Source organism: Oppia nitens, unplaced genomic scaffold, assembly GCF_028296485.1.
Source record: "Oppia nitens isolate AA-2021 unplaced genomic scaffold, nextdenovo-longstitch-racon4-pilon3 scaffold2_pilon_pilon_pilon, whole genome shotgun sequence".
Classification (NCBI taxonomy): domain Eukaryota; kingdom Metazoa; phylum Arthropoda; class Arachnida; order Sarcoptiformes; family Oppiidae; genus Oppia; species Oppia nitens.
Window position 1 is genome coordinate 4505616 of NW_026533210.1, and position 20103 is coordinate 4525718.

At 22.7% G+C, this 20103-nt stretch overlaps 2 protein-coding genes and 1 long non-coding RNA gene across 3 annotated transcripts; 2 read left to right on the plus strand and 1 right to left on the minus strand.

The window, feature by feature from the left end:
• Window positions 1–7181: 7181 nt before the first annotated feature.
• Window positions 7182–8701, plus strand: LOC128955751 (kinesin-related protein 9-like). The gene is made up of 3 exons (XM_054301424.1): window positions 7182–7226; window positions 7766–8220; window positions 8316–8701. Exons 1-3 carry the CDS (start codon window positions 7186–7188, stop codon window positions 8699–8701), a joined length of 882 nt encoding a protein of 293 aa, XP_054157399.1. The 5' UTR covers window positions 7182–7185.
• A 1115-nt stretch (window positions 8702–9816) lies between these two features.
• On the plus strand, window positions 9817–11769 carry LOC128955048 (translocating chain-associated membrane protein 1-like). The gene is made up of 6 exons (XM_054300680.1): window positions 9817–10041; window positions 10130–10245; window positions 10414–10745; window positions 10815–10925; window positions 10996–11139; window positions 11237–11769. The coding sequence occupies exons 1-6, from the start codon at window positions 9858–9860 to the stop codon at window positions 11487–11489; spliced, it is 1140 nt and encodes a 379-aa protein (XP_054156655.1). The 5' UTR covers window positions 9817–9857; the 3' UTR covers window positions 11490–11769.
• A 1496-nt stretch (window positions 11770–13265) lies between these two features.
• On the minus strand, window positions 13266–13693 carry LOC128956222 (uncharacterized). Its single transcript, XR_008484505.1, has 3 exons — window positions 13533–13693; window positions 13408–13467; window positions 13266–13290 (listed from the first exon to the last, which is right to left on the minus strand). It is a non-coding gene; the product is annotated as an uncharacterized LOC128956222 (long non-coding RNA).
• Window positions 13694–20103: the final 6410 nt, after the last annotated feature.

A 20103-nucleotide genomic window follows, 5' to 3' on the forward strand; every position in this document is an offset into this window, starting at 1 on the left:
ACTTCATTATGAAATTTGATTAATATTTTTTTTATATATATAATAGCATACGTTTTTTCTACACTTACAATTAATATATTTAATTAAAAATATCATATTATAAAATTATTACAACAAACAGGGTTAAGCAAAATGAGTAGAAATTTTTAGGAAATTTTTTCTCTATGATCTAAATTTTAAAAATTTTTTCCAAACTTTTTCAATAAAATTATAAATAAATTTTGTTAATAATGAAAACATTGATTCCCTTACAATTTTTCAACTAAAATGCAATTTAAATAATTAAAATTGTATTAATTTTAACATTAAATATTTCTAATTAATATTTATTATAATTTTATATTAAGAATAGTTTATTTTAACTAAATTATTGTGAATAAAAATGATTAGATTTGTATTAATATTAATTTAAGTTAATAAAATGTGATATAAATATTAATTAAATAAAAATACTTTATAATTTAATATTTTCTAATTGTACCCCCCATAGCCCCAAGCCATTTTACTTACCTATACCCCCTGTGATAGAAAATCATTAGCAACCCTGATATATAAATATATGTGTATTTAATATATACTGTATTATAAACAGTATTATATATTAATACTGATCCCCAAATCAGTGACAACTACTACTACATCAACAGTCCATTCATCACAGTCTTAACAAACAACTAGAAAATAACTACAAAACATTACAATTCAACAAATTAATAAACAAACTTTTATACAAAAAAAATTGAATTAAAAAATAGTTTAAACCAATATTTTAATTATACACTTAAAATAAATATTTTGTTTATTTTTAAACTTATTCAAAGAGTATTAGATTCAWTAATTTATTCATTGAAAATTTAGCCTTTTTTTGTGTGTGTGTGTGTGTGTGTGTGTAGCAATTTTTTTGTTTTTTCAGATTCGGTTAGAGGACTACTAATAATGTATTGAAAAGTTGCATTAAAATTTTGATATCGGGAACATGGACAAAATAAAGTAAAAAATATTTTAAGAAATTTTTTTTAAAGTATAGATTTGAATAAAGCATCAAAAACAAGAATAAAAAAATGCAGTAAAATTTTGATATCTCTTCGGGAACATAAAGAAAATGGCGGCCAAAGTAAAAAAATTAGGTAAAAATTTTAACGTTTAATCAAAAATAATAATATTTCAGCATATTTTTTAAAATGGCGGCAAAAGTACACAAAAATTTTTAATTATAGATTTATACAAAAATAAAAAATATTCATTAAAATTTTGATATACGGGAACATTTAGCAAAAGTATAAATAATGATTATTTTTTATATCAATACTAAAATAAATTTTGTTATATCTTACATGACTAAAATTGTTTATTTTGTCATATCGAGTCAATTGATACTCTACATATAATGTATATTTGACCAAAATTTTTATATATTATATAGCCGCTATAACAATTTTTAAAATTATTCAAGTTTTTTTTTCTGAAAATGCTTTCTAGCATTCTTAACTGGTTTTTACATATAATATATAAAATTACATATAAATTATACAAATAAATACAATAATTTTAGCAATTTAAAAAAAATATTATTTATAAAATAAAATCTTCAGGGTCTATTTGCAAAAATTTAGCCAATTCTTTAAACGGTGTCTTATTTACCAAATTATTGACAATTTTATTGGCAATATCGGGTAGATTATAGATGTTTCCCAAAATAGTATGCAATTGTGTGAGCACTTGAATAATACCGGCCAACGCTTTGGCCAATGCCTCACTTATGGACACCAAATTCAAGACAATTTCGGAAGTCGTTAACATTAAATCCTGGATAAAAGGTTTTTCAGCTAAACATATGCCGATAATAACAAAAATTATCACTAATTTTTTAAACATATTTTGTTAGCTAAACTAATTAGAATTATATTATAATTTATTTTTTAAAAAAGATTATAATTACAATTATAATTATTATATAATTGTAAATTAGTCTAATTTTTCAGAGTCAATATATGATTTAAAAACAAAATATTTAAAAATAATTAATTTTTTTAATTAAAAAAATTGATTAATATTTTTTGATTTATAAATTACGTTTATTACATTATAAATTAAAATATTATTTATTAGTTATTATTAAAATTAAAATTATAAACATATTAGTTATCCAAGTATTATTTCTATTGTTGTCGAAACAATGGTTAATATCTGTGCCAATAGTGGATTCAAATTGTTGAGCACTTGGGCCACACCACCCAAAAACGGAATTCCCAATACACAGGTCAACAGTGATGATAGAAATCCTATAATACAGGATATAGTTGTCTGTATAAAGTTTAATACAATAGTCAACAGCTGAGTGACAAGTCCTGGCGATACACATATGGGTCCACTATTGGATGGTTCGGCTACCGGTGCCCTATTGTTTGACTCAACCATTGATGGCTTATTAAAATCTAAAGTAATAAACTTTCTGCTCTCATCTTCGCCAAGAAGTGTTTTGTTTAAATTCAATGAATTTTCAACATTTTTAGTGAAAACATAATTAATAATTAAAATTTTAATTAATAATATTTTAATAATAGAAAACATTTTTATGTATAACTAAATATAAAAATTTTGATTTAATTAACATTAACCGTATGTAACCTGTATTAATACACTAAACTTTAATTTTAAAATAATAATTTCAAAACTACTAAATATAAATTATAAATCTGTTTAATTTGGATAAATAGGACAAAATTCATAAAATTATTTATATTTATGTTTATCGGTATATATATATATATATATATACTGTATACTTATTAATTAAAACTAAATAATAGTTTTATACTGAAAAATTTATAATAAATAGTTTTTAAAAAGTAAATGTTAAAAAATATCTAACTAAATAATGTATAGCAATTTTATTTATACTACAAATATGACTAACAATAAATAAACTTAAAACATTGGTTTTATTATTAAATGGCAAAATAACTACAGAAAACAAAATAAACAAAAATGTAGAGTTACTCTAAAATTATAAACAAAAAAGTGTTTAACTATATATTTATCTATCATATTATATATATATTTATATTTTACATAACATAGAAATAATAGGGAAAAGTTGTGTTTATGTCAATCAATAAACAACTTAAGATATCATAACACAAGAAGTCGCGCCAATAATACATATTATAACTGTTTTTTGCTTCTGTGTTGAAATCCATAGCTGATGTACGGTATGTAACAGTAGTGAACTTTTATACACAATGCACTGGTAGTTAAAGAAGGAAACACCTAACATAAACACTGCTATTACATGCTATACTACTGTAGTGAAAAAGGGATGAACACATAAACACACACATACTTATATACATACAGAATATTCTGTAAGTGTGTGTATATAAATGAAAATGCTGTTATATAACACATGCCATTCAATGCTCAACAACATAACCACAGCATACATTAGAAACAACAATAATAACAAAACAAATGATATTTTTTAATAACTATGTGTACTTTGATATGATATATAATATATCAGTATATACTGTATATACATTATATACATATATATATAAATTTTATATTAAACTTGTCGATCGATAGTACTGTTTGTATAAATCTGAATCACATTGAAAATTGTCTCATTTTATGAGCAAAAATATTGATATATAACCAATTCACATGAGTTATGAGAAAATATTTTTAATATATATAATATTATTATATAATGTTTTTTAGTAAAAGTTAATATTGTTTTATCCTATAGTTAAGTTTTATTTAAATAATAATAATTATAATAATAATATTATTATTAGTAATATTATGATAGTTAAGCGTGAAATTGTTATAATCTAAAATGATATACAAATTAAACTATAAATTTTATAGTTAGATAAAATAAAAATTTTATTATAATGTTATTATTATAAAGTGATTTTATAAACATAAGCGATGGATGACTTTTGTGTCATCTATAATGACGATGCCATAGAGTCAGCGAGAAATATGGAGATCAACTACAATATAAACCATTCATCAGCACCGGTACACATCAGCGTAAGTGATGACTTTGAGATCACCAGTTGGTCGGAATTGATGTTCAAAATTAGTTTGTTTGTTATACCGATAACCTGGACAATCACATGTGCCCTATGGATGATCAAAACGGTCATCAAAGCTAAAGATAACTCACTGATGGATCAGTGGGTGATCGGGATGTTTGTCTTCTCACTCATCATTAGTGTATTGTTTGGCTGTGTTTTTATGATTAAATCTAAACGTGTTTATACTTTTGAGTTTATACCACAAGAACCGGTATCTATTGATGAGCACACATGAGATAAAAAATGTATGTATAATATTTGTTTCATATTTATCTATAATCTAATTTTATGATTCAAACAAATTTTTATTTCAATAATATTGCTTTCTTATATGTTTTACAAATTAAAATAAATGCAATGTTTAATATATTTTACAATAAAAAAAAAAACAGTATAAAAGTAACATTGATAAAATTTATTTTATTTTAAATACAGTATATACAAATCTGTAATTTATTGTTGAATAAGTAATTTTTATGCAAATTTATTTCAATTTATAAAAGATATACAATTATATAAGCATTAAACATCACAGTCTATTTTTATACCTATTATTTGATGATATATTTGAATACCTTTTCAACAAAAAAATTTAAAAAAGTATATAAATTTATTTATGTTTTGAAAGTTATTCAAATTGATTATTCAATGAAATTTAAATTTAGAAAACAAATATCAAATAGTCATTTGAAAGAACATGTTTTATGTTTGTATTGTTATTAATGTCATTCAAATAGAAATTTGTGACATAAAATAAAGATACTGTATATAAAAGATTAAATTGAAAATTTTTAGATACAATTACTTTATTTTTTATATAACTTAATACTAATGTATATTAATATTAATAAAAATTTTATTATTATTATCAACATTAACATCTTTTGATAACAACAAGCATTATTGTTGTAAAGTATAATTTAGTATTAATTTTTCACTTTAAAAATAGATGCTATGATAACCAAAAAAAACATATGTCAAATAAATTGAGTTTAAGTCACATACACTCCATATAATTTATATGTATACTGTAGTATAAATTTATATACTGTACTTTATTCAACCTAACATATCATTATTATTATAGACATAATATAATAATAGTACAGTAATATATTATACAACTGAAAACTAACAATTATTTAATTACCGATTCACTGATTTACTGATATATATTTATAATTTGTATTAGTGTATCGCTAGATATATATATATATATATATATATATATATATATAATAAACGGATGACCAACTTTTCTGATTATAAAACATTTATTGAGTAATTCACACATAAATAATATTTTTAGTATTACAAAATTAACATACAATATACTATATGATAGCAAATACATAAATAAATTTTTTCAATTGTCAATTACTAAAAACAATGATTGTGTGTCGCTATTAATTATATTAACAAGCAGTGCATAAAAATTATCTATATTATCAAGGAGGTCAATAATTTCTATAGATATACATACATATATTCTATGTATATGCAGTATATATATATATATATATATATATATATATATATACTGTACTTATTTTTGAAGATAAGATATTTATATAATAATTTATTAACATATTATTAATATTTTTTATAAAAATTAAAATTTACTTTATGCTTATAATTTAAACTAATATTATGATACTACATAAATAATACGGTATAACTTTTGTTTTAATTTATAAAAATCTTTATTATTTTTTTATTACTAGTCATGTCATTGAAAAAGTGTCAAAAATAGTAACTTTGTTTTATTTATTTATATAAATTTTTTTTAGGTAACAATAGAAAAAAACAACAACAACAACAACACAATTGACACAAAATTGTCAATTATTTAGTAAATTATTTAAAATAAATGTCACACACAATATACAAGAAATGATAGCAATTATTTACACGTGAATCGGCTCATCATCACTACCGCTAATACTGGTATCACTACTATTGTATAACTGGATAACTGGTAGTACTAGTGCTGGAAAAAAATCTGAGCTCAGAGAGAGAGAGAGARAGAGAGAGATAGGCTGTCTATATTGTCCTACAAATTAGGACTAACTGGTGTGTCTGGTAATGCATGTGTACTGAATAAATGATTAGTCGACAGATCATTACAATTATTGATGAGACACACACACAGTGTTGTTAACATTGAATAAATTATTCAAAAATAATATTTAAATATATTTATGATATTTATAAACAAAATTATATATATATATACTATATATGTGTTAAAATAATAAAATAAAATACGATTTTTATTTATTGGTGAATCTGTTTTTGGGCTTTCAATTTATAATAATAGAAAATAATAATAATAATAATAAAAGTTTGTTTGAAAAGATAAACAAAATAAATAAGTAAAATGTTTTTACCCATCGTTTACGTAAAAATTGTGTGAATATATTAAAAAATTGTTTAAAAAATAATTATTAAGAAAACTATGCTAAAAATGTTTAAGAAAATATTTTTTATTTATCAATTTGAGAAATTATTATACAATATATTGTAAAAATAGCAACAACAACAACAAATAATAATAATAATAATTGTTATGTAAATAATTTTTAAAAACTCATATAATAATGATGATAATAATTGTGTGATATTTTTTTATTGCCTTTATTTTTCATAAATAAAATTATCTGTTAAAATAATAAAAATACTAATAATATTGAATGAAAATGCTTTCAATTTTTGCTTTTAAAATAGTGAAATAGTATGTTTCAATGTGTGTGTAGGTTATCATCATTTTATATGATATAAAGTGAAATATTGAATATATATAGTAATATTAAAAAACAAATTGAAATTAAAAGTCTATTTTTGGATATTTTTTTGCGATTACAAACAAATATTAGTTAAGTTTTATTGTAAATCTACTAATATTTGATACAAGTATTTGGAAAATTTCAGCAACACTATTTTATTATTATTATTACTTAATATAAAAAACTAGCAAAATATAATGTCTAACAATAAATTAAAGTATTTGTGTGCTCAATTAATATTAGTTTGTTATATAAATATTTGTTTAATACTATCGACAATAAATGCCAAAAATATATTGTATGGTAAAGTAATGATCGATGTTAACGGTAGTCTCAAAATTCCTGTATTTGTGTAAGTATTTGTCAATAATTAAGTTTTATTTTATTAAAAATTTATTTAATTCTATGTTTAAAATTCTTTTTTATTGATTAATTTTCTAATATTTTAAAATCTTATTCACAAAAATTTATTTTTGAATTAGATTAGACAAAATAAATAATATTTCTAATAACTATTATGTATATTTAATAGTATAAAAAATTAGTTAATTTTTTTTTTTAAAACAAAGTTATAAGTATTTTTGTGTAAAATATAAATTTAAAAAAAAATCTTTAGTAAATATACAATATATTGATAGTTTATCTATGAACTCAATAAAAAAATAGTATATATTTATTTGCAATATCTATTATTACAAAACTAATAAATTTCATAACAATTTAATAGAAGTGAGTAAACAAAGTTAATATAATTATATAAGATTTTTATATATGAAAAATTGTAATTAGTTTAGTAATTTATATTATATTTACATTCAAATGACTTAATAATCATAGTTATTATTTCATAAATATTATATTCCTATATTTATGATATTTAAAAAATTTAAGACCTATTTCATGGCTCATACACGACATCGAGAGCGTCAAACTTATTGGCCAGAAGTCTGATTTCAAGGGCTATGACAATAAAGAAGATATGATGACTTCCGATATGACTCCCGACCAAAATGGTAACTTTGGATCCACTCCATCATCATCTTCATCGCCACCACTATCACCACCGTTACCGATAGCCGCCAAACTAGTGGCTAAAAAGCATCGGCCGTCCGCACAAATGCATAAAAATCGTAATGAATATCATGACATGGATTTACATCATAAAGAGATCGCAAATCGTGTATCCGATGATACAGTGGTCACTAAAACGCCAGCAATGGTACCAAAGACAATAACAACAACAACTACTACAACAGTTAAACCACCGAAAATAATATCAAATATCAATTTAGAAACCAATAAACGATTAAATGAGAAAATGTATGAAACATCAGATATGAAAATTGGTAATAAATATGCTTTAAAAAAGTTGACATATTTATAGCTTACTATATATTATATAATATATTAATATATTATTTTATTATAATACTGTATTAAGCTATGGAATCAAATCGATTTAAATCGATGGCTAAGAAACAGTTGGCGGAAGAGATAATGTATGCACCGGAAGGTTGGCGTCAGGGAGACGATCCACTATACACTACAATCGAGATTTACGAGTTGCCCGGTGCTAACAAATACATGGGTTTAGCCAGCAATCGTACGGCTGTTCATAAATCACCCGACACTAAATTGACACCTTTTGCTAAATCATTGCCCACCAAAATGTYGGCGATAACGACAACGACGACGACAACAACTGTGAGGACACCGACAGTAAAGATAATGACTACAAATGGCATTAAAGTGTCGGAACAGTCAAAGAATAACAACTATTTCCGAAATTATATCAATAATAATGGACACAAAAATTCAATCTTTTAAACAAAAAATAATAATTCTTATTATTACTAATATTAATATCAATTAAATCAATATTAGTTTAGATTATTTAAATTCATTAAACATATAATATAATTGATTTATAGATTAATTAAATTAATTAATTGACAATTTACCATGATTAATTTTTTATAACAGTTTTACAAAATGAAATACTACTACTACTGTATTATTTGAATTTATTCAAATTGATATATATATATTTAATTGTGATGACAAACACACAATATTTAAAACGTTAACTAAAATAAAATTTCTTATTTATTAATTTTTTATTGAAAAAACAATTTTTAATTCATTATTTTTTATATATTCTAATATAATTATAGTTAATCTTTTACAAAATTTTATAATAATATTTAAGAATATTATCTAGATTATTTTTCAAATATACTAAATTTAATATAACATATTTTTATTTCAAAATAATAATATTAATTAGTAATTATATTTTATAAAAAAATGATAGTTTATATGTTTAAATTTTGAGCAAGGTTAAAATTGTTTATTCCTATATAACTGTATAACCCTTTATAACCTTTTATTTATAACTTTGATGATACACGTCATAAGCCGGGCTTATAATTTATAATAACCACATAAACTACGACAAACCAAAACATACAGTTCCCCTCCCTTTAACTGTTTTCATACTAATATCTATTGAAAATAATATTGTATTTAATGCAACACTAGTCTAACACTATTTATTGTACAGTATAGTTAACAGTACAATATACTGTACAGTATTATTAATAGTAAATCCATACAACACTATAATTTCCAATACAATAGCATTGAATGAATTATTTATAATTAGTATAGTGTTGTATGACTATAATACTAGTGTTGTATTAATAAAATTTTAGTGTTTGTATGGTTTGATAGATAACTAGTTGTGTAACAAAAATAGTGTACAAAATAAACTACACGTCAATAGTTTGTGTCATCAATTCAAACAACACATACACAGACACGACATACCAGTGCTGCCAACAAATCAATTACAGACTGTCTGTATTGTCATCTGTTTTAAGAGCACAACTCAACCGATCGACGGGTACTGACCATTGATTGTTGAACTGCATTGACGACCACTTTGATCGCAACCACAATCACCAGCAGAGTGTCGACAGCGATGGGTATCAAGAGAAGGACCGGTGCGACCAAATCGCCGCCAATACTGTCCCACGAGTTTGTGATCGCAAATCATGCGGACATTGTCTCATGTGTTGCAATGGTGTTTGTCCTGTGCCTACTGTTTCAGACGACTGCACCGATTGCAACAATGTTTGTCGCACTACAACACAATATCACTGATGGTAAGGCTATCCTCAATCACAAACTCATTTGGTTCACAATCGGTACACGTGTTAACTCATTTGCTTTTTTCCCGATCGGTTACTATAGTGTTCACATCGGAAGTGGTTCAATACACGTATGGCCTCAAAGATCTTTGTATTGTATTCTTCTACTTCTTGATCTCGATTGTGATGCACGCCGTAATCCAGGAGTACCTCTTGGATGTAAGTTATCAATGAGTATACCATATGTTGACCCGATTGACCCCTAAAGTAATGACCAATCGATATCATTGTCTAACTTATTGAACAAATTGTTTAAATTAATTAATTGATACATTGTTTTCAATTATCTGTTCACTAAATTGATGATAACTTGTCTTTTGAATACAGAAAGTGAATCGTAAGCTTCATCTATCAAAGATCAAGCACTCGAAGTTCAACGAAAGCGGCCAACTCTTGCTCTTCTTTATTATATCTATTGTCTGGGCGTCAGAGATCTTGCGTCGCGAGGGTTATCTCTACTCCATCAGCAAACTGTGGAGCGATTATCCTCACCAGGAGATGACCTATTTGTTTAAGTTTTACTTCATTATACAGATCAGCTATTGGCTGCACGCTTATCCGGAACTGTATTTCCAGAAAGTAAAACGCGACGAAATGGGCGCCCGTATCACATACGCCACATTGTATCTCATATTCTTCACTGCCGCTTATCTCCTAAAGTATTGTCCATTTGTTTAACTGTTTTTTTTCAGTGACTATTTGACTAAAAATTTTTGTTGTCCACACAGTTTCACTCGTGTAGCCATTTGTCTGTCAATACTTCACTATACAGTGGAAGCGTTGTTTCATTTGTCTCGATTGTTATATTTTGCCGATAAATTGCAAGTCGTTAACTACAGGTGCGCGGCTTAGGGTTTAAAATTATATTTTTCATTAATTATATTTTTTTATTATTTCATTATTTTGTAGTTTTAAACTCTGGAATGTATTGTTTGTTTTAATACGTTTGGGATCCATAACCCTATCGGTGCTAACCTTTTGGTACGGATTGGCTACACACCAGACCACACAATTAAATTTAACTGAAGGCAACTTTAATACACAAATTATTAGGTATTTAATTTGATTGCATAACATCAACAAAAAAAACTATTGAAAAAGTTATGTAAATTTATGTTAATTATTATTATTATTATTTGTTTATCTTCAGAATCAACTGTTTGGCGGCCATTTGTCTGTTGCAGGCGTGGATGATGTGGAACTTTATTAACTTTCATTTACGACGAATGCGCGAAAAGGCTGCCGAAGCGGCCGCTCTACGCAAAAAGGGTTCGTCAGGTCTTCGCAAGAAACCGAAGAAAACGGTTGAAGATGTGAGCGAACTACCAGAAGTGGACCAAAACACGAAAAAAGGATTAACTCATCGGTCGGCGGCCGCCAAGGCATCGCCGAAAGCCAAATAGATTCACTCGACTACGCTTCCAAAGTACTGACCACTTGTGCGAACTTGTGATCAATCGGTCAATTGGGATGTCTTCTGTTTTTTGTTGGGTTTTACATTAATTACATTTTGTTGATTTGATTTGTTGTGATTGTGATCACTTAAATTAGGATTTAATTTAAAAAAGTTATTTATTGATAAAAATTATTTATCAATTTATATACAAGCATTTAATAATACAATTTATTAATAAATCCTATTTTAAACCGATCCTATCATAAGCAACGAACTGTTCCCAAATTGTTAGCCAAATGTGTCATCCGATGCGGATGTCTTAATAGATTGATTGGTCTTTTTAATTGGTTAGTACTTTGACTTTTAATAGATAAACGATTTCTATAATCAAAAAAGAAAATGAAAAACAAATTTTAAAAACAATTTTTAATGATAAAGTTAATTGTATTTAGTTTTGGTTTTCTTATTTTTATTTAAAAATAATGATTACTTTTATACTTTATAATGATATTTCTAAAGTTAATTTTTGATTGAATAATTAATTGATTGTTTTGATGACTAATCAATTAACTCGTGAATTGATTGAATTAAAGTATTGATTTTAGTGCATGTATTTTTTATAATAAATATAAATATATACATGTATTTTAATTTTAAATTATTATTATTATTGTGCTTTATATGTTGTTTATATTATTTGTTTATTATTATTTAAATATAGAAATTTATTCGCAAAATTTTATTTTTTATAGTTATGTCTATTTATGGTAAAATTAAATTTACAAATTATTTTTGTTTATATTCACTTTAATATATATTTATTTAGAAATTTATGTTTTATTTTTTAAATTTCTTGTTAAAAAATTTTTTGATTTTATTTACGGTATATTAAATTATGACAACTATTTCAAAATTTCTTATAATACAAGTTTTCTATCTAATCTAATGTTTTGTTGTAAATCTATTAAATGTAGATTTATTTAAGTTTATATACTATTAATTTTTATTATATTATTATAATGGGTTTTAAATGTACTTTTTCATAATATTTACAAATATTATAATTATAAATGTTATAAATATATAAATAATATTAAAACTTGTTATAAAAATATTTTTTATACAAATTTAAATTAAAAAATTATACATAAAAAACATTTTTATTTGTCAAATATATTATAAGATTTTATTTAAATTTATTTTAGTTAATCAAAATAACTAATTAAAATTATATTTAACTAAAAGTAAAATTTGTTAATTATGATAATCGTATAAATAAAAATAAAACATTTTTTACAATGAAATTTATCATTATATCAGATAATTATAAAAATAACAATTTAGAGCAATCCATGACAACCACATAAACATATAACCAAAAACAATATGAGTGTCCAGAGTATGATCATTGCATTCAATAGCCAAAACCCGACCAAATATAGGCCTCGATTACAATAATTGGGTGAATTTATATCATAATAGTCCGGTTCATCGCACCGGTAGACAACAACCATCCCTTTAAAAAAAAAGTAAGTAAAACATTATTTTCGGATAATTATAATTACCGGTAAAGTATTTTTTAGTAATATTAAATGATAATATTCACTTACAAACTATGATTATAATAGATGATAGAAATTTCAAAATGACCAAGGTGATGGTCAATATTCGTTGATATTTGATTTGTTTTGAATTAAAATTACGTTTAATTGTCTCTAAAATAGAGATTATGATAATAAATAAACCAAACAATACCAACACCACTGGTATTGCCGGTTCAATAGGACAGTCGTTTATATGGGATGATCCTATATAAAGTATATAAGATATCATAAATTTATTATATATATTATATTATTTTTTGATTTAAATATTTGATTTGTAATATGTCATATAACTAATAATTAATTATAGTAAATATTTACCTATAACAATGCATATAACTAAAAGTATATTAGCTATAAATAGACCAATAATTCCGGCAACTGATAATAAAAATGTCTATTTTAATTTATTTATATTTAATTAATTTAAAAAAATAAAATAATACTTGTCTTAAATAATAATGTTAAAAATGTGTCGACAAAACCACTGTCATTAACTGGTTTATCATTACGTGAATCAATAAAAAGTGATCGTTTATCCCAATATCTGAAGAAAGAAATGCCAAATAATTGACAATTCAATTGTATTTTCTCTTCGTTTGCCACATAAGTGACATCAGTTTGGATACACTTTTCGTTGGACTCAAGTAATCCTTTTTCACAATCATCAGTGATATCATTATTATTATTATTATTATTATTATTATTTTCATCATCCATTTGTTTGATATTTTGACAAATTTTTTGTGTGTGTAATATAATGTCAAATAAATAAAATAAATAATTTCTTATATTAAGACAAATTAATTTTTATTAATATAATTAAAATCAATTTAAAATAAATTTAAAAAAAAATTCACAATGAAAATAATATTACACGCAATCACATAACTATTGAAATATTATATTTAAATAGTTAATGTCTCAATGAAATTATATATATGTAAAATAAATATAATCACAATTTTTCTAATACAATGCTAAAAACATTTTTATATACAGTATTAGAACATATAATAATCTAATTTTGATTACATTATTTGATTAGGACTTAACTGTATGTCAGTATATCTATGAGTATATGATATATAAATTTATTTTAATTATAAATGATATTTATATGAAACAAATAAAATACCATACAATCAAAACCTTTGTATTTTGCTCTATTGATTATTACTGTATTACATGTATTATTATTATTATTATTATTATTTAGTAAATGTATAAACTTTTTTAGGTATTGTTTTTTGAATCATTAAGTACTTTGTTAACTTATTTGTTAAGTTATTATTATAGTTTTTCGTTTATAAAAACTGGTTATTCAAATAAACTGTATTAATATCAAAAACACAAACACTAATTTGCAATTTATTAGCAATTAATTTTAATTAAATCAACATGCTACTATTGTTTATCATAAATTATTATCAAGTTAAGCGTTTAACATTTTTTTTTGTTTTGCTGTAAGCTATTAATACTATATAATTAAATCCATTATTATTATAGTTTAATATTTATAGAATACCTTGATTTTTAAATACATTCAATGATAAAAAAAATTACATAAATTTAATTGGTAATAATAAATCATATTAAAATATAGTATAAATGACTAAAAAAATAGTTGTTTGTTTATTATCAAAATAGATTTATTTTTATGTAAATAATTAACTAAATTTAATAAATTACAAAATTAAATTTAAAAAAAATTAATTGCATGAAAAATAACAATAAATAGTTAATACAAGTGCTAACAACAATGGAAATAATACCATGATTACTATTATGGACCAAAATGCAAATCTATATAAATAGTGATGACAGTAATTATTGGCAGTATTATCGTAATACTCCAGGTCATCATATTTAAATATCATATATGCCCCTAATTTATTTAAATAATTATATGAAAATACATTATTAATATACAGTATGTTTTATTTTTAAATACTAACATATTATCATTGATACAATCCACAAAATAGCCAACAATAATATTGACCATCTGAAAACCAGTTTAACCTTTGACCTTCTACCCAGTGTACAGCGTTGTCTAATATTGATTACTATACTTAATAGTAAATTTAATGAACCATTAATTATTAGTATAATAGGAATTATCGGTGCATTTGGACAGTCATTAAAATAGATGGCACCTTAATATAAATACAATTAGATTAATATATCATACTAATTAATCAATATAAATTACTGTATAATACCTGTATATACAGTATATAATATAATTATAGTTTATAAATATGTAAAGGTTTAATGTTTAAGTAAATGAATCATTATTACCATTTGATAAATTTAAATATAATTAATATTAGTTTTATTTAAAGTAACAATTATTTTTTTTTGGTTGATAGTTGATTAAAAAAACTATTTCAAACTACTTTTTATGTGATGTTTGTTTGTAATACTGTATATACTAGTAAATACTATATATTAGTATATACTGTATATTAGTAAATACTAATTATAAATTATAATATTGTTTGAATAATGAATACAATAATTAATTGAAGTCATACCTATTATAATGCATAGCAATGTAAATGAACCGATGATACTGGCGACTATTTTTAATATAAAATAAAATTTTTAAAAATATTACTAATTTTTTTATAACAAAAATAAATAGTTTTTAAAATATAAAATAATAGATAAGTATTTTTTAAAAATATTAATTACTTGTTCGGACACAAATAATATAACATAAAAAATGAGTTAATAAAAAGTCCCGAAATGTCATCCGAGACGACGTAACTTTTAGGCCATCGGTTGTGTCATTTGTGGTCACTTTTGGCAAACTTAATGGACCGGTAGTGTCGGTGTTAACTATATTTTCATTACATTTATTTGTCATTAAAGTTTGTTGACATTCATCAGTTTGATTGGTGTCACTATTGTCGCTCATAATTAGTTATATTATTATTATTTATGCTATAAAATATGAAGTACTTAATAATAATAATTTAATTTACTATAATATAAATAAACAAATAAAATATTGTATAAAAAATTGTTAAGTAATAAAAACAAAATTATGAATTAAAGTTATTGTCATAACATTTATTAATTATTTTTTATAAATAAAATATATTGTAAGATCTAATTGTTAAATATTTATATATTTAATACATGAAAACAAATGAGGAAAAAATTAATCTTTGAAATAAATGTCTGACGAGATATGCAATACTCAAAATTGTTAATAACCGACACTTGAAATCATAAATTAATCTCATTGTTATCGGTAACCATTGGTTTATTTGTGTAAAAATTGTTATCATTTTATAACTTTGTAAATTAAATACTTAATCATATTGTAAATATACTTGAAAGTCAATTTATTTATACTCATAATGTAATTTATTGAAATTTATAGGAAGTATATTTATAAATAATTTATTTTTAAGATAATACATTACATAAAAAAGTAATAAATATTTAAAAAATTAATTGTTATTTTGCCACTTTAGTAATTCAGTTAGAAATTGATATCTCCTCCGCATATAACTGTTGTTAATAATATAATTATAGCAATGATAATGATTGGCACCCAATAGGCAAACAAATATAAGCTTCGCTGACAATAATCTTGTGATGAACTGTCTTTAAACTCGGGTTTGGACTTAAATACAAAGACACACCCTATAAAATGTCATATAATTTAAATCAATCACAAATTAATTACCGATAGTTTTTTTTAAATATTAAATATGATTTTCTTTAAAAACTTACATAAAATAAATATGGTTATTGTAGCCAACGATAGTATAGTTTCAATGGATATTAATATAGTATTTATAACATCATTTTGGTTAACCAATTGCCGAATTTTATCAATAATAATAGTCATAACATTTAATGAACCAAAAACTATCAACAACTTGGGTATTGTTGGTGAAAGTGGACAGTCATTTATATAGAGGGCTCCTGAAAACAATTTTGATATAATTTTTTAAAAAATAATTAGTATAAATAAAATTGTAATAACATCTTATGTTAGTCTAACCCATAACAATACATAACAGTATAAATGCACAGATAAAGGTGATGGCTATAAAAAACAAAGTTAAAATTAATTTTAGTTTAAAAAAATATTTAAATATTAATTTAATTAATCAAACATACATATCACATAATAGAGACAATAAGTGGTAAAACGTAATCTCAGTTTTTTGTCAGCACTTGTTTTATTTGTAGTATCTTTTTGTGAACTGTTTGTCAATGGACTGGTAGTCAATGGACTGGTAGTATCAACAATATTTTCAATACATTTTGTTGTCATTAAAATTTGTTGACTTTCATCTACTTGATTAGCATTATTATTACTATTATTATCACTCATAATTATTAAATTATGTTATAAATTAAAAAATATTTAGTTTTAAAAATTAAATATAAATTAAAATTAACTAAAAACAATATTTTATTGTCTTATTATTATACAGTAATAGAATTTTGACAAATCGTATAAATAATTTTCAAACAATTTAGATTTATATTTTAGAAAAATATATTATTTAAATAAAACTTTGCGAAATATTCAATGCTATGACATTTAAGTGCAAGTTTTATATATTATCTGTTTGCTATTGACTACAATAAAACTAATGAATAAATATTACTGTATCAATATAATGAAATATTTAGTTCATAGTATTTTATTAGGGTTGCCAACAAAATTTACAAAACTAGTACTAGTATTTTAAGTACAAAAAAAATCTTAAATTAGTGTTATTAATATTATATGATACTTATTTGTCACTAAATTACAGCTATTACGTTAATTTTTTTTTGTTATTGTTAATTTTTAATTATCTATAGTTAATAAATAAAATTATATTTTTGTTTTATGTATTAAAAATAAGACAAGTTTTACCAACAATTAACTTGTTGATAATTACTTGTTGTAAATTATAATAGAAAATATAATTACTAGAAAATTTTTATTAAATTATATATTTTTACAATAAGTTTTACTTATAAAAAACTGTCCATTTTTAAAAAATGTAAAACTTATTTTGTGTGTAAAATAATATTTGTCAACCCTATATTTTATATTGATTAAAATCATACTTACTTCCCGTACAATTCTTTCAAAATATTTTTCACAATAAATATTATTTCATTTACTCGTTTATTACAAATATTTTTATAAACTATTTATCTATAATTAATAATAATTTTATTATTATTATTATTTACTAGAAATCCATTCATTTAAATAATTCAAAATTATATTTCATATTGTTAAGAAATTATTAATACTATAAATATATTTAGTAGATTACATAAAATTAAATTAAGTAATATCTAATATAATAAAAAAGTGATATTTATGTGTTTTTATAAAATACTTTAATAAAAATACATTGCTAAAATAGATACAATAGTAATTATTTAAATTTGCAAGTAAAATTTAAATTTATTTGTATTATAAATAAAAAACAATATGCAAATAAATACTATAAATGTAGAAAATACAAATTAAAAATTAAAGTATTAATAAAATCATAATAAGTTTGTTTGTGTTATGTTTATTAAAACAAAACATATATACAATAGAAGATATACAATACTATGACAATTAATTTGAAATCACGTATTAATCAATTTGCTATTGACTACTAAAGATATAGTATTAGAAATTATTTATTTTTTATATTATTATATTATAACAATACATATTACTTGAAGAATTTCGTCTCATTATATTTCCGCAAAAAAATAATTGCTTTTATTTGTATATGTGATACATATATGTAAAGTTATGTGAATGTAAATTGAAAAAATATGATAATAGAATAATCATTTTTTATTTGCAAATGCAATAAAACAAATACAACAACAACTGAATGCTATTATAATTCCCAGTATAATAAAGCTAACGATTGGAACCCAATAGGCAAACAAATACAAAGTTTTGTTACAATACTCCGGTGCTGTTGTGTCATACAACTCGGGTCTATCCCTGAATACATAGACACACCCTATTAAATATATATTTATATAATTATTAATATATTTTAATTTATAGTAAATATTTTTAAAATTAATATAAAAAATAAATAATAACATACACATAATAAATGAGATAAATATAGCCAACGATAGGACACTTTCTACGCATACGAGACTTGTTTTTGCGGCCGATCTCTGGCCAACTCTTTTGCGCACTTTTTCGATAATAAATAACATAATACATAACACACCGTAATCTATCAGCACTTTAGGCAACATTCCTGAATGTGGACAGTCGTTAAAATAGATGGATCCTATATTATAACAAATATACAGCAACTAAACATTAGTTTAATTGATTGAAAAATTAAATTATATTTTTTTTAATTATATAAATTTAAATACCAATTACAATACAACAAATGGCAATTAAGTTTCCAGTTATAAATGCAATGGTCACATTGCCTATAAAATTTATGCAAATTTAATTATTTAATCAAATAACTATTTTATATATATATATTGATAATACTATACAATTGCATGAAAAACTTTCATAAGATTGTGTGGCTTTATTCCAGTTTATAATAAGCCGGTCCTCATTGTTGGATCCCTTTCCCGCTGCCGCCGCCGATGCAGTAGTTGGCGCACTGTTTGCCGTCTCATTGGCGGTTAAAGCGGCCTTTTCTACATCTTTATTAGCTTCAGTCTCGTCGGTCATCTATGATTTTATAATTCAATTTTAAACACATTATAACACAAATCAATACATTATACTAAATAATAATTAAATAATTACGGTATTTGAAAAAAATAAATGATTTGTGACTTTATTCAATAATGTTATTTATACAAATACAGTAAAAAAATTTTATGTCAAAATGATAAACTTGTTTTCTGTTATCAAAAATTTTTTTATTATACGATGTAAGTAGTATTTTTAATTGTACAGTATTTTCCTAATATAACAATAAATATAAAACATTTTGAAATCTAATCATCCATACAGTATTATTATTATTATTATTATTATAAAGG